This window comes from Corvus brachyrhynchos, unplaced genomic scaffold, assembly GCF_000691975.1.
Source record: "Corvus brachyrhynchos isolate BGI_N302 unplaced genomic scaffold, ASM69197v1 scaffold142, whole genome shotgun sequence".
Lineage (NCBI taxonomy): Eukaryota > Metazoa > Chordata > Aves > Passeriformes > Corvidae > Corvus > Corvus brachyrhynchos.
Window position 1 is genome coordinate 7,629,519 of NW_008237226.1, and position 16,821 is coordinate 7,646,339.

The 16,821-nt window shown below is 37.0% G+C and overlaps 1 protein-coding gene across 4 annotated transcripts in view; it reads left to right on the forward strand.

The window, feature by feature from the left end:
* The window catches only part of PHF14 (PHD finger protein 14), a 164,509-nt gene extending 155,003 nt beyond the window's left edge, over positions 1-9,506 (forward strand). For 2 of the 4 annotated variants that reach the window (XM_017729331.1, XM_017729329.1), the window contains one exon: positions 8,687-8,867. In XM_017729331.1, the coding sequence (XP_017584820.1) occupies positions 8,687-8,761 (75 nt within the window). In that variant the 3' untranslated portion in view covers positions 8,762-8,867. Of the gene's footprint in view, positions 1-8,686 lie in introns of all 4 variants that reach the window. The other 2 variants (XM_017729328.1, XM_017729327.1) reach the window with 1 other exon arrangement.
* The last annotated feature ends 7,315 nt before the right edge of the window (positions 9,507-16,821 follow it).

Sequence of the window (16,821 nt, forward strand, 5' to 3'; positions counted from 1 at the left end):
TAGATCTTCCATCAGAGATGGAAGGGACTGCTAATACAACACTATGGATCTGGTCCTAGCCTAAAATGCTCTTTTGGGGATTTTATTTAATTGATGTTGTTGAATTAATTGAAATGTTTGCTTAGTTATGGTTGTCGGATTCTGAATTTAAATATCATTATGTGTTTTGGGGGACCTGCTGAAAGGAATTTTGGGGGGGTTTGGTGGGTTTTTTAAAGCAAAAGTATTTTTATTCTCTAATTTCTTCAGCAGTAGTACAGATTCTATTTGCTCTCACAGTCTATCCTTCATCTACTTCTCCAGCTTCATTCATTTCTATCTGTTTTGTTGGCAACTTCATGGATTGTGACTAAATATAGGAGTTCAGCATTACAGCAAATATAAAGTCATTTCTACAACATTTTCTTATATCACATTTTGGAAAATAAGTGACAAAATAAAGGCCTTTGCTGTTGTTCAGACTCCTACGTCATCATATTAACGCCATTGAAAGTTCCAGCTTTTATGCCTTGAGCCTGAACAGAATTTCATGGCTGTGCTCAGGTGAAATGTTCTGATGAAATAAGAAGAAAAAAGCTTTCTGAATTCTCACATTATAGCAATATTTTCATGAATTCTAAAATTATTAAATTTATAATACTACAGTAGGCTTTTTCCAATTAAATGTGCATTTTCTTTTGTCATAAGAAAGGGAAAAACTTTAGTTATGCTTTTTAGAGTAATTTAATTAAGCATTTCCTGTAAGTTCATTTCAGTATCTATCATGGCTCACTAAAGTTGAAATTCTATATAGAATGGTAGATTAATTGCCCTTTGTCTTCAATGAAATAAGAAGCCTAAATATGCAGAGTCATGAAATTTGTGTTCCTCAATTGCTTATTCAATGCTTTGGAAACCTGAATCAAGAAATACAGAAGAAGAGGGCCAAAGGTTGTTAAATGTAGCGAGTAACACAGATTTTGAACTTTACTTAATGAACCGAATGTTTATTACTATGAAATAAATCCACCATTTAAAGAATTATGGTGGAAATGTAAAACATTAAAACTGTAATTAATTTTGGTCAGAAGCATGCAATGCACTCATTTTTCCTAAAACATTTCCATTAGGGTCCATATTTTCTCTGTTATTGAGATAAATTTATTCCTTTCATATGGTAGTGCTGTCTTTTTCTGTCGTAAACATGTCCTTCAGTGATGTTTACAGTGAAGTCTTTCAGCTGCCTTCAACTTTGGGCAGCATGTCTTGCTAGTAGCTTACAGATGCACTTTTCTATAACTCAGTTGTGCCTACTTTTCCATTTAATGTTGTTAATCATTTCTGAAGCAAAGAATATTCAGACTTCTTGATAAAGGGCTATAGATATTAGATATTAGATATAGATTAATACATTATATGCAGATTATATTTCACAAACTTATTTGAGAAAGCAGTTAAAGCCTGAAAAAATCTTCAGCTGTCATTTAGTACCTACCAAGATACATGTATCTTGGTAACGTAACAATTGAGCACTTAAAAATTAAACTTGTTCTTCTTGGTTTGTTTTGTTTTTTTCATGAAATAGTACTAAGAAATAGATCTATTAATTCCTTACTGTTGGCCTGAGCACCTTTTGTTCTCCTGTATTGTAAAAAGAAGCCATTTTATTTCCTAGTATAAAGAAAACAAACATGAATAAGGTTTGCTTCTTAAAATTTTGTAAATGTATAGTGTAAATATGGTGAGAGTATAACCATAAATGTTTAAAATTATCTTCATTATAATATGCTTTTCTAGGCTATGAAATATTATTCTGTAGTAGTATTACGAGAATATATAAAGTGGAACTTTCTGTTTTAAATTTACAAATCATAAAAATAATTATTATGTTGCTGCATAAGTAGAAAATGCTATTTAGTTTCCATATATGTGTTTATATATGCACAGATGTAATTATTATAACTGAAGGACAAATTTGCCTTAAAAATAATCTTTTTCAGGGCCATTTCAGATTTGAAAACTAGAGTGCCCTCTCACACTGGAGTGGAAATTAAGAAGGCTTGTCCCATATGGGCGCAGTACAATCCCGTTAAAGCTGCTTTTCATCTCTTTCTTAGTTGATGTTTCAGGTTTGTGATATCTAAGCATTTATAGGTGCAGTCAAATGTTCATAAACCTGAACCTTTAGAGACTAAAATTCTTAAAGAGGAAACATTTTCCTCTACTTTCTTCAAGGAGAACCAGCTGAACTCATAAAACAATGGTTGGGTTTCAAGCACCACCTGCCCTGAAGAGGATCCCAACTGTAGTGGCAGTCAGCCAAAGGGACCACTCAGTGGAATGGTTTCCTCCTAAAAAGGAGAGGAACAGATGGAAGATTCGAAATCTGGCATGAAATTCCACTTCTGTACTAAGCGTTAAATGAAATTTGACTGTAAGGGCTCTTGCGATGGTACATTTATCTGTATAATCAGAATTAGAAACAAGGAAATAGAAAATACAGAACACTGACAAACATTTCAAAAAGACTTTGAAGTTCTTGTAGCAGTGCGAGTTAAAGGAAAGAGTTTGTGATAAATATGCAGCTGCTTAGAGCTTCTTAAAGAGGAGCTTTAGTGTAAAAGTAGTTCTGCTGGCCTTGCATTGCCACCTAGAGCTCGGCAGCACGTACTGCTCGGTAAGGAAACACTCCAGCCTTGCTCTTTTCACTGAACGAAGTGGGGTGGAGAGCTGCTTCCAGTTAATTGATGTCATGTTTGCTTACACTGTAATGGTTAGTCCCTTCATAGCCTCCATTTCATAGTGTCCCAGATCAGCAGAGATTGCGCTGCAGGGCTTTGGTGGGCTTTGACAGAAAGAATTAATGGCGATGCACATTAAAAGGTACAACTGTCAGATATCCAGTGGTCCCAGAGGGGGCATTTTCTTGATGGCTGCTTTAGAATACTTCATGAAGCAAATGTCAAACTTGTCAAGGCTGTCACTATGAAAATGATCCATGTAGCAAGGGTCTCCTTTTCTTGGGAAACAAACAGCTGCCTTATCACTGCAGAGCTGTGGTGACAGAAAACTGTCATCTATCACAAGAAATTTATATTTGCTTCTAATATCCATTGGTAAAGAACTGTTCCATTTGTACTCTGTATTTTTGCACCATTCGTCATTATAAGGGCTGTCAGTAATACATTCAAGAAGATAGCATAGGCTTTGGAATTAAAATAGGTTTTGAATTTTACTGCTGGATGCTTTCCTTTTGGGGATTTAACAGAGTGACTGTTCCCTGACACTCATTTTCCTCCAAATTTGGCCTGTGACTTTGGAAGCTAGACTTTCACCACATACACAAACAAAAGCTCTATTATTTAGTAAAATCCTTTTTTTTTCTGATATATTTTAAGAGTATTAAAAGTATTTTTACCTGCTTCCAACTTGTGTTTTCCTAGCTAGATTTTGGGAGGCAAGAGATGAAATGCCAGCTGGACATCCTTAATACCTTAGTCTGTTAGTCATATTACAGGTCTTTTGTGTTAAGATACTCTAGAAAGTAACGGGATCAGAATGTAGTCCTGAGTGCTTTTGAGATGGTATTTCTAGATTATATAATAACAGAGACAACCCTTTAGTCATTCCTCATTATAGCAGGGCATTTTTGTGTTTCACATACTTTCTTATTATTCAGATGATCCCTTACATCATTCTGTAATATATAGCTGTTTATTAAGTTTATTAAGGTTACAGTTGGCAAAATACGCAACATTCTAATGCAACTCTAGATATTACAGGTGGGCTGCAATGAACAGAACTGGGAATTGATGCATTTCCCAGCACAGTTAATTAATGAGTGATTTGTTCTATATGCAGAAGAGTGTCAGATTTCCTGTGGAGTTAAGAATTGTCAGAGTCTCTGTGATTTTCCAGATTTCATTTCATTAACTAATGGAGGAAAAATAAATTCTCAGACTTTTTGAAGGAAATTGGTTTGAGGGAGAAAAAAAGAGAAAGGAACACTCAAGCCCCTATTTCTAGGCTATTTTTTTTTTCTTTTTTCATTCCAAAATTTGTCTACAGGGGAATATTCTGGAATAATTACTACAAAATTAACTTTCTCTGTTAGACCCGTTATTCTTTGGTCAGAGAATAGTGTGGTTGACCTTAAACATTCTTTCAAAGGGGATGAAATTATGTCACAGTCTTTCTCAACTGTCAGCTCAAAACTTTAGAAACAGAATCTTATAGTCAAGACTCTTACCTTTAGTTTTTGTCACCTAAAGATATATAAATATCGAAGCGTTCTCATTGACTTCAGTAAATCACAACACTTAATTATGTGGCAGATTTCAGGGTCTCAGTTCTAAATTCCTGACCCCATTCTGTTTCTGTGACCCTTAAATGCCCAGCTACCAAGTACAGACTAAGCAGTGGGAAGGAAGAGATGTCTGTAGGACATTTGAAAACACCTGTAGAGCACCCAAAGGACCCTTTAATCCAGTACCTTGTTTCCATCAGAGAAAAAGTGGGATGCCAGGGCAAAGGATGTAGGAGAGCTAATGTGGAAGCTCCATCTCTCCATCAGTGTCATCAGGATACAGATGAGGTGTCCAGTCACTGGTGGCTTAAGGAGCTCCTGAGCTGGCATTTCAGTTCAGAGCGTTGGGTTTAGCAGCACTTTGTAATGTTCTTTATACTTTTCTGTATCACTGTTGGTTTTGGAAATCCGTAATAATGTCAGTTCCAGATTAGTGAACTTTATTAATTTCAATATTAATCTTTTGGCTGTTAAGTGCACTTTTTCAGTAGAAGTAGTGGTACAGTCTTGAGGGATTCACTTCCCTTGGTTATTCTTACAAGTCACCAAATCTGTGCTGAGGCATCTTTTAGGTGAGTGTATTCACTATATTTGAGTCTATTCGCTATATTTGAGTCTATGGTTGTCTGTAGTCAGAAAAGATACTGAGATAAGTTTTATTTTTGGCATCCAAGGGCAGGAACTACTTTAAAAGTTGGACTTGTAACATCTGCTAGGAAAAGCTACTTTGATTTTAGGATTTTTAGAACAGAAAACACTAGATGTTGGAGTCTTAGGTGGCTGGAAGAAAAATAAATAATAATATAAAAAAGAGATGTGAGGTATTAATAAAAATAACATGAACTGAATTTCTGTGGACAGAAACCAGAATTCAGTATTTCATCTCTGTGTAGCTGCTGGTAATAGAAACTTTGAACACTGCCGTCATGGACTGGTTTTTAACAGATAACATGAAAATAAAAGGTTTTCCTTTGCTATTAATCAGAATTAAAAGCACTATAATGATAATGATAGGTGGTAATTACTAAAACAAATATATTAAATATATTTAATCTGCAGCCTGTTTCGCATAATTTCTTGATAATTAGGCTATATAGGCTGTGTAGCTGAAAAGTCAAACATTATTAATGACATTAGAAACTCCAGCCATTTCAGTATTCTATGTGCAGGCATTGGGCTGCCTCTTGGGCTACTAAAAAAAAGGTAAAGCATTTCATAGATATCCTGCATTGTCAGCAAACTGAAATAATAGTGAGTCTTCACATCTTGTAGTATGGTTAATATGTGCTCTAAATTGCCAGTTCAGATCTTCCCCAAGCATACTGGCAGTGATAGAACATTCCTTATAATTTATAGAGGTTCATGTCCCAAATTTTTCTGACATTGTCATTCTGAGGCCTCTGCTGTCACTTCTTTTCTGGCAGAAAACTGCATGAGTGCCAAAACTGGTGGTTCATACTTTCCAGTGTTCCCCAAAAATCCTTTCTGCTATCTTGTTTGTGCTGGCACTGTTGTTCATGTGGCAGTGCACCGGCCTGGGAACTGAGCTGGCTCAAGGCATTTCTGACAAAGGAAGAGTTTTCTCCCCTTGCTAATTCATTCTATAAGAAAGGTCAAACATCATTACTCTGAGCTTTGCACAGCAGTCACCTGTGTTCAGAGATACCAAACTCCAATTTCTGTTTCCAAATGAGGTGTGAGTTTCTGTTCTTGGAAAACAGAGATGGAGTAAAAGTGCTTGTAGAAAATTAAGATGTTCTATGTGGAGCATGGTTTAATGCAAGCTAGTCAGAAAGATTTTGTGCATAAAAATGCAAAAATAACAATACATTTAAAGAACAGTCAGGCATCTGGATGAATTGTGCGCTGGAATCTACCCATAAAAGTCCAATTTATGCTCTGCTGGTAGTTCTTACCTGTTTGAATGTTTTACTTGGTTGAAGCAACAGGAAATCAACAAAGGAAAGAGTATTAGTTCTGCAAAATACCCCAAGGTGGATGCTTTCATCTTGAGTATTCAACCCAAGCAAATCCTGGAGCTGCCATCACCAATAGCCATTGTTTCTGCATCTCAGAATATACTGATCACTGCAGCTGCTGCTGTAACCTAGGAAATCTGCCAGAGTGCAAGTATGACCTTTTGAGCACAGAATTAAAACATTTCAAATTTACACAAAGACAGAAGATTCTGTAAAAAAACCTCATTCACTAGACAAAAACTTTTTTGCCATTAAAAAACTCAGGAAGCCAATGTTCAGTATTGAGCCTAATGTGCCTTCACCCCCTTGCAGTCCTCAGTGACAGTATGGCCCCATTGTCTCTGAAATTTCTGCATGCTCCATCCATTAGGAGAAGCAGCCCTAAGCAATATGTGAAGAGTTCTGGGAAAAGAACAATAGTGTAGGGTTTATATTCCTGTATGAGGGAGCACAAGTCAGGACATCAGAATAATGTCAAGTTGTGTGCTAGGGAGGTGGATTAGTTGACATTGAGGTCAGTTGGGATACAACTTCTGTAGGTAGAGACCTTCAGAAACTTGCAGATTTGCTGTTCTTTTATTAACATGTTCTTCATTAAATAACCTGGCTGTTTTTCTGTAGCAGCCAAAAGTTTCTGTGAGTGTTTTTTTATTCCACAGTATTCTTTTGTCACCTGTAAGCAGTAAGCTCAGTAACAGCTCACTCCTTTGTTTCCAATTCTGCCCTGTGCTTGTTTTCATTTGAAGTTTGACCTCTGTGACCTCTACTATACATTGCACTCTCTTTACTCACTGCCAGTATGCTTGGGGAAGATCTGATTCTACATTTCTGATTTCAATGAATCTGCAGTGTTTGGTTTCACACACATGCACAGACATGTTTTCTTACCTAAACGAAAAGAGCCACAGGGAGCACTACATGTTTTAAAGGTAATTGAAGAGATGACGGTCCAGAAATTTTAGCTTTTAGTGGTCAGTTATGTAAATATTTCTCAGTGCCTGTGCTGTCCCCAGAAGGGGGAGGATTCAGAGGCATAATGGCTTGGAGCATCTGCTACTTTAATAGAACAACTAGCTTTTCCATTTTATTATAGTTGGGCGTGACATATTACAAGATCAGATTTTTAAATGAGATTTTCTACTGCTGTTCTATTTTGTGCTGCCCATTTGTGCTTCCTATATATTTTCTGCCTCTAAATATTATAGTTATCCTTACAAAGCATGCTTTGATAGTGAAAGAAGGGCTAGGATACAAAAGGATAAAGTTATTTTCCTACAAGAATGAAAATGTTCTTTTAAATCAGGAAAATACATCTCAGGTTACTGGGTCCCACCTAAATGTCCCTGGTGTTTCCTTTCTCTCAACTGTTGGCTTGTAATGAGAAGGGTTACAGCAGCCAGAATGCTTCTTCATTCCAAAATGTCTGTTTATTTCTTTTTTGTGTTATTGCAATATGGAAGATTCTCTGTACATTGAATTAAAATGCAGATTGGAAAACTGGCCTTACTTTGAAATTGTGGTAAGGACTGTTCGTGATGTGATGGGTTGTAAGTTGCCTTATAAAACAGTTTTCTCACTCTTCCATAATTTTTACTTTGGAGGTCACGATTTTGTACTGGACACAAAATAGTATCCATTCCTATGGAAACAGGCATTATGATGTCACTTCATTTTTTCAGTGAGATCCAGAGGAACCCATAGTGAATTATGAGCCCAACTCTTGGAGCTGAAGCTGTAGAATATTGTAAGCATGCTGCTGCCTGACATGCTCATGTTTCCTATTTTAGACCTGACTGATCTTCAGATAACATATGGTGGTACAAGTAATTGGAAAATTGGCAGACCTGTCAAAAAAATATGCTAGATGGGACAAAAATACGATGCTGCAGCACATAAAGTGTCTCTGAAGTTAAATTTATTGTCTTTTATCAAATGGTGAAGTAAACGCATCTGGTCGCAAAAAAATGAAACATTTTTCAATGGCAGATGCTTTTCAAAAGTAATTTTTAGTACAATGATGGAATTTCTTGCATTCAAAAGTAATTTAGTGGAAACCTCTGGTCAAGAACAAAGTAAAGGTGTGTAATACTGTCTGCTGTAGGTGTTTGAATATCTTGTTATCCGTGTGTGATTTAATAATTTCTTTATGTAACCATCCAGTAAAATGGTCAGTAAAATATTTACTCATTAAATTATTCTTCCACTATAAATGTAGGCAATTAGACTTGTTTAAATTTCTTATCATTTTTATTTCAACTCTGGAGCAAAATCAATCACTTGAATAAATTACTTTTTTTTTGCTTATTTTTATGCTTATTGGTCAGGCAAAAGACTGTACAGAATTCCATACATCTACATAAGCAGAAAAAGTGTACTTCTTCAATAAGTTGATTAATGTTCAGGTTTTCATTTTCTTTTACAGGAAGATGAAAATGAAGCTGAAGCAGAAAATCCATCTCAGGAGCTGAATTTGGAACAGAAAAAATCAAAAAAATAGGAGGTTGCTGTCTTGTTTGAAATATTTGCAAGTTGTGTAACAGTGGTTATAGTTTCTCATTGTAAAATTAACAAAAAAGTTCTCAATAAAGTCATTGAAAATTAAATTCATGGTGCACTGGGGAATTAATTAAGTAGCTCCTGGTGATATTCTTGATTACATTAAAGCTGAATTATCAGAACTGAGTACCATACCAATAAAATTCTGAAAGCTTTTTGAACACGTTATGGAAAGCTGATGGGTTATTCATCACTTATAGCATTTACTAAGCAAATAGGGCAATTTTATGTTTTACTCTGCAAAGCAGTGTTATCCTTAAAGGATAGTTATAACTCAGACATATTTTGGTATTTCTGAGCAAGAGCTTTGATTCTTAAAAGTTAGGTAAATATGTTCTATTAAAGGAGTTCTGAAATTTCTTCTGATCAGTGATTAAAATAAATGTTTCTGAGGAGTAGGTAGAGGCAAGAATTTTTTTATATGTATGGTACGTTTTTAAAGTAATTAGTTTTACATTTGTATTGTGATTTTTAATTGGTTTCTTGTTGCATTATACTTTTCTTTATGTAAACCTTTTCCATCTTCATGTGATCATTGTCTTTTAATGAATGTCAAGCTTTTGTCTTGATTAGGCCATCCTACCCAGGTCTAATTCCCTCATGCCAATCTTTCCATTCTAACAAAATAAAATAACGTCTTTCTGTGTCATTAGACCTTCAAGTGAGTAATAAATATCTTAAAAGAACTTTTCTTCCTATAGTCCTAATTTTGTTTTCCAATTTACCTCTGCTTTTTAGTCTGTGCTGGTCAGTAAATGGGAAAGTACAAGAAACTCAGAGGTAGATTTACAGCCTGATAGTTTCACAGATTGCAATGAAGAAACAAAATTCTCACTGATTCTCTTTTAGGTTTAAAACAACACTCACTGAAGTCCCTTCAGTGAAGTTTATCTTGCTCTAGAGAAATTAAAGTACACTTCTTTTCCCACTCTTCTATACTTTTACTCTTTGCATTGAGTGTTAAATCAGATGGTAAATAGTATCCCTCCTCAATTTTATCCTCTCTGTGTAAATTACATTTTCAGATATTTTAAAAACAACATGCCTGTGCTTAAGCAATATATTTTATGAATTCTTTTCTGGTTCATGAGGTTCAAATGTGTCTAGCTCATGGACAAATTTCAATCACAATTACTCTACAGGAGTTTAATAACACTAGATCTCATTTTAACGAATGCAGCTATCATGTAAATTAACGGATAAAATAAATTCAGCATTGGTCCGTTTGGTGCAGATCAACCACTGTAGCCATCTCAGAGTGGAGGGGGAATATGATTTTCTCTTCACTGCAGTGGAAGAGACAGATTTAGGAAAGACAGAAGCAGAGTTTTACCATGCAGGACCTTAGGGACCATTCTCTGTGCAGCGATGTGAAGGATCACAGGGTAGGTGAAACAAATGGAATGCTTTTCATTTTTTCAGACTAACCCAGAAAACCATAGTTCTCAGAGCTTAGTTATCCACAAGGTCTGAGGAAGGGGCAGGATGTCCAGTGGAACAGGCTGAAAGACCTCTGAATTTTGAAGGACAGAACTAGCAATTTTTAAAAAAAAGGTAAGAGAATGAAGTTTTACGTAGGGCTTACACGAAGGAAACGTAATGTCAGGGGGAGCTACTGACTGGGATGAACTGGCCTGGACATGCCTTGGCCTTTCAGCCTGCACTTGATGCACTTGATGTTTGGGTTTATCCTGTCTGAAATTAACAGGTAGGGCCTCAGTTGTGCAAAATATTTATATCTTTATATAATCTTATTTCCTTTTAGTCCATGGCAGCACATTTGTACTTTTGCTGTGAGTCAAAGCTCTGTGACAGCCCAGGACTGTACAGGTGCATGAGAAGAGAGGAGTGTTTATTCGGTGTTCAAGTTTTGTGTGAACATGCATCACTTGGCTCTGGAAAACCTAAGTGAGAAAAATAGTTCAGTCATTGAAAGATACCATTTGCTTCCATGTGATGCATAACTCTGATGAGCTTTAAAGGAGTATTTCCATATCTTTCCTAACTTCTTCAAAAATTTAATGTGAAAATATAATTATATAAGCCATACTTTTAGCTAACTCCAACATACATCACCAGAAGTCTACAGTCAGTGTTGTTAACCTGTCCCTTTGTTAAGTTATTGACTTCAAAACATGGGAATTCAGGCATTTTCTCTGAAAAATAATAACCAGTACTTTTGCCATAACCAGCTGGGATGGAGATTGAGACAAACGTGGCTGAATTGAAATGCAGTCCTAACTTCATCCCTTCCAGAAAAATGTAGGAGACCGATCTTAATAACTTGTTTGTAGACATGTTTATTAAATAGAGGGGGAGAGGTGTTTAACTGATAAAGATCAAATGGATCAGATGAAGGCTATACCAAATGACTTTATTTCCTTTATTTTGATTCTGTTCTAGTTAAAATTAGCAGCTGAATTGATTTTTTTTGTGTATTCCTGAGTTTTCAAACTACCAGTATGGATTACATTTTCATCATGTATTTTTTTCTCCTCAGTGTCCGGAGGTTTTTTTGATACAACGCACTGGGTAAAGCAGATGTCTGCAACACTGCTACCTGGCTCTGACATGATGAGTGTTACTCTTCAGCAGAACTAAAGTGTAAACCTGATGCAGAATATTGTGACTTTTATTAAAGGTGTGTCTGTGCTGCAGTCAAGCACAAGCCAGCGTGATACTGAAAGCATTCTATCTCCTGCAGAATGAAGTTCAAAGCTTATCTGAATAAGCTCAAAGCCCAACTTAGAGATGGGAAGAACAAAACTTGAGACAGCTTTAATTCAGCTGGTTGCAGTCACTTTTATGGAGCAGTATATTCTTTGTATGCAAATACACACAGACACTCCTCTGTACATGTGCCCAAGCAGCCAGTTATTATGTCCTTTTTATTTCTCTTTCTCTCTATTCTGTTATTTAATACTAAGAGTTGCATGCAGATCTGAAAGTCTAGATGGAGAGCTACTTACTTCCCACTGCATCCCTCTCATGCATGACAGTGATGATGCTCCCCAGTTGGGAATAGCAGTTTTTCTGGATTGCATTAGTGATAGCTATTTTAGGGTAGCTTTGGGGATAATTATGTTTTCTGTGCTTGAGGAGAAACTGTTATTTTCCTCATATTAAATTCACTGCTTTTGTGCAGTTAATGATGGATTGCTGTTGGTTTTTGTTCAGTCCTCCATGTTTGCTCTTTTCCCTCCTGTGGAACAGTGGGCTATGGAGAATTTTTTGAACTCCAACACTGTTTTCTATTACAGACAATTGCTTCATCCTCAAAGAAGAGCAAATTTCTCCATTCCTATCATTTTTGTTCTTAAAAAATAGTGTCTAACCTTTCCACTGCCTCATGAGGGTATCAAAAATTTGAGGTGTGGAAGTTCTTGTTAATCATTCAGAGTAATATTTCCGATTTATGAGAGTGTGGCTTATGTTGTATTGTAGATATCTGTGCAATAGTTTGTTATTAAATGAATCTCTTTAGTATATTACCAAATTGTTGTTGTTATGCAAGGATTCTTATTCCAAATGCTACATTCCTATATTAATGACAGGACTCCAAATGATTGGCCTGAGCTAAAAAATCAAAGCTACTTTTGACACAGATGCTGTTTCTTTCCTGTTTGTTGCTCTTCTGGCATTGAAATAGTTGGATCTAAAATGTTGTGCAGTCATAAGGGTTCTGAACAAAAGCAGGTATTCTGGTATTTGAATCCCAGGGTAGGTGTAACTTCTTATGAGAATCCACAGTATTTTGGTTTTTTTCTTAATGATACATTGCAATGTATTGCTACACTGGACATTTGTGGCTCATTTAGGGTCTTTGTCCTGATCAGTACATTATGTGCACAAAGTGTCACACACAGTGGCTAATTCTAATACAATATTCATTTTCTGCTCATTAGAAAGCATCTCTGTACCTGTAAATTAAGAAAACTATTTAACATGGTTATTCACTCTCAGGAGCTTCAATATTTGCACAGTAGGAATTTTTGACCAGAGAAAACCATACTGACAGAGAAGTATCTCACTTCAGTGCTTCTTTCTCATTGCAGTCCCACAAGCAGGCTACCTCTTGCTTGGTTGCTCTGCATCACACTACAGAATCTAACTCTCCCTGACATTAGGCTGGATAGGTTTTACCCTGGTTTTACTCTGAAAAGTGAAGATTTATTAGAAACTGACTCTTATTTCACATGACCTAATGAAAACAATTTTTACAATGAGCAAACAACTTCTATCACCTATCTAAGGCTATAGAGAGAAATCATAGCAGGTAATAAATGTTTCCCCACCGTGAATTCAGTGTGGGTTCTGCAGTGATGTTATCTGGGGAAGGAAGTGAAATGCTGAAGGCAACAGCATGAAAATGCATGCAGCTATGGCATAATTCTGATTTGTTTGGAAGAACTATTAATTTCCTTGTTACAAAGCCAAGTAAGAGCAACCCTTTAAAACTCTTGAACCATGAAAGCCATTTCCTTAAGGGTTTTAAATTTGGGAACAGAGTCATGAAATTTATAGCTTTGATGAGATATTCTTTGCCTGCAGTCAGAATGAGAGCCAGATCATTGGTTTCTCAGCATGACACCTATGTATTCTTGTGTGCACTAGATATCATTAGGCTCATAATAACACAGCTATCATCACATTAACGTCTGAAAGGTTCAGTTTTGATGCTTGGTTTAAGTCTCATTTATACCTACAGCATACAAAACAGCTGAATAAAAGCAAAAGTTGTATCTTACCTATATTGTGCTACTGTTATGCACTTTAACCAAAAATACAGTAATTTTATGCCTGATCAAATTTTTATTATTTTATTTTTCTTGCCAAGTCATGTTGTTTTGAAAGAGCTGCAGTGATGAACTAATAGCACGATGCCATGAATGCAGTAGCAGATAATGGTACAGTGAGACCACTTTTTTTCTGGTTCATGCCAGTAAGGACAGTAGGGAACATCATATACATATTGGCCTAATAATTGTAATTTTCGGTGTATTATTGAAAATTTGTGTACAATGTCTGCCATCTTATGGTAGAAGAGAAGTGTGTCAGAACAAGCTGATAGCACCTCATTTCTTGTGTTCTTTCAGGTAAAGCAGTGCAGACTGTCATGTTCTAGCAAGGCACCAGCAGTTGGAAGGCACACAAAGAAGGAAATACAGCTGCAAACAATTTGGGTTTTCACTGGTCTGCTACATATTCTGCGAGTTTCTATTGGAAAAATAAAGTATATCACTTCACAGCATAAAATTGTGCAGGTTTTTTCAGTGAATATCATACCATTTGTATCAAATGTAATTTGCAGAGAGAGATACCAAGAGAAATCATCTTTTGTTCTGCCCTGTGACTGAACAATTGGAAAGAGTTTGGGAGAAACATCTTCATTCTCGTAATGGAGAGCAGAAGTCTGGAGAAGCACCAATATAGCAAGTCTAATAACTTGTGAAAAATTATTTACTACTTTGATCTGAATTGTTTTCCCCAGATCAGTGTCAGAGCTTTCATTTCTTTACATGGGAGAGATACCTGCAGGAGTTCTGACAAGAGATAGTCTGCAAGTCAGGGCTGTAGTTAAAAGCAGCCAATTCCAGTGGTTTGGAAAGAATAAAACACAAAGACAACTTGAATCATCAGAAGTTGGGAAGGCTACATGAGACAATATTCTGCAAGAGCTTAAAATCCTGGTGGAATAAGAAACACTAATTAGCAGCTGAGGAGATGGGATTTGTAAAAGATAGAGTATAGCAATAATGTTACCCAGAAGAAAGACTTCAGGATGTTTTCATTTTAATTGTTAAAATGCAATTTCTTGGTATTTATTTTAAGGATCACTGTTTCAGTCACCAATATCTGAATATTTTTGACTCAAATGCCAGACTTTTTTTATAACATCTTGCTATGAAAGATGTGTTATGAAATAACCTTTTTTCTTAAATATTTTAAGGATCAGTTGAATTTTTAATGTCTTTATATCTTCATACATCAAAATGCTTCAAATATTGCTGCAGTATTATGAAGTGTTTTGTCCTGAAAAGGAATGCAATATTCATTCTTAGTTACAAACTTAATGCTAAGTGGTTAGGTGAAAAATGCCTTTTTCAGCCCACATTTGTTCCATAAAAGTATCTTGACCCTTTTTTGAATCCAGCCATAATGTAGATAATACATGGCATTGCTAAACCCACCCTTTAACCTGTATTGCTCATGTTATGGAATTGTCTGTAATTGTTAAGTAGCCTGCCCATATAAATCTGTGTGAAATCACACCACTGATTCCCACTTTTAGGATATGGAGTCAAAACAAAACTGAGACTACCTTTTCCTCCTTGTAGATAAAACCTTTTTAGGCCAGCCAGGGGAATTGTCACCTTTCAGAGAAGCAGGGTGAGGCAGCTGCCAGCAGTATGGGACAGCAGCACAGAGAAGAGACTTCTGTTCCCCAAAGCTTTGTTTTCATTACAGAAGACAACAGCCTGAAAAGCCAGGCTGAAGAAGTGATATAGCTTGGATCATGTTCTTTTAGCACATCCCTACATATTCTGCTGTATTTTTTTTGCCTTTGTTAAAAGGAATACAAGACTGCTTTGCTGAATGCTTGTTAATTAGCAGGCCGCTGTATTGGGTTTGCCTGGCCAGGCTTTAGTAGTGGGGGGGCTACAGGGTTGGCTTCTGTGAGAAGCTGCCAGAAGCTTCTTCCATGTAAGACAGAGCCAATCCCTGGCAACTCCAAAGATGGATGTGCTGCTGGTCAAGGCTGGGCCAATTAGAAATGGTGGTAAAGGCTCTGTGATAAGAGATTTAAGAAGGAGAAAAAGAAATAAAAATTATTACACAGTTGTAATTGCAGCCGGAGAAGAGCAGGGTGAGAATATGTGAGAGGAACAACTATGCTGACATGAAGATCAGTGCAGAAGGAGGAGCAGGAGGTGCTCCAGGTGCCAGAGCTGGGATTCCCCTGCAGCCCGGGCTGCAGCCCATGGTGAAGCAGCTGTGCCCCTGCAGCCCATGGAGGATCACAGGGATGCAGATCCTCCACCCTCCTGTGGAGGAGCCCCACCCCAGAGCAGGTGGATGCCTGAGAGGGGGCTGTGAACCCGTGGGAGACCAGCCAGGGTTAACCTGCTACAGCCACGCTGGAGCACAAATGACAGATCTCATCTCAGCGAATACTGGCCTTGGGTCCCAAGCAGTTACAAAATTTCTTCTGACCAGCTCATCTTCCAGGAGGGAGCTTGCAAACATTGTTTTGCTTGTTGCTACACACAGTATTCGATGCACCCTTTTATCGCCTTCTGAAAAACTGTGCAGATGTGAAGAAAGATTCTGAGAATAATCTTTTAATTTTTTTGTAGGTTATCCCCACCCAGTTATTCATAATGAAGAGACTTTCAGAGACAGGCCAAATCCATTAAGTAACTTCAACACCACCTATATGCAGGCACTGCTGCCTTGCAGGTGTTTTCTGAGGAGTTGACTAGGCTGGTCTTGAGTAGCTTTGCTCTTTGCAGCCCCAGGAGTGTCTCACGGTGGATGTGGGCAGTAACTCCTGTTAGATCTGCCGGAGCAGTGTATCACCTTGTGGCTCTTTTGTGACTGCTACTTTGTTATCCTAAACCAGGAAGAGTATGGGATGTAGTGCAGCCTGCTGACCAATGTGGTAACTCAGTCCCTCAGCCAGAGTTCAGCAATGGTCAGAGCATCAATAACTGTGAATTACCTATACCAGGACAGGACTGATTTGATGGTGAAAGTTTGGCATCATCAGCAAAGAATTTGGCAGAAGTAATAGTAGTCCTTCAAACGGAACTGTTTTTCCATTAATGACTCACATTTATGTCTTTAGACCCACGTTTGGTCATCTCATCATTCCATTCTCAATCTGGTCAGACTTTGCTGCCCACACCTGATTAGGAAGTTATGGCTTGTTGATGTGGACATCAAGCCTGTTATCTTCCAGCTTTTCTTCAGGGATAGAATTCTATGTAACCATAGACC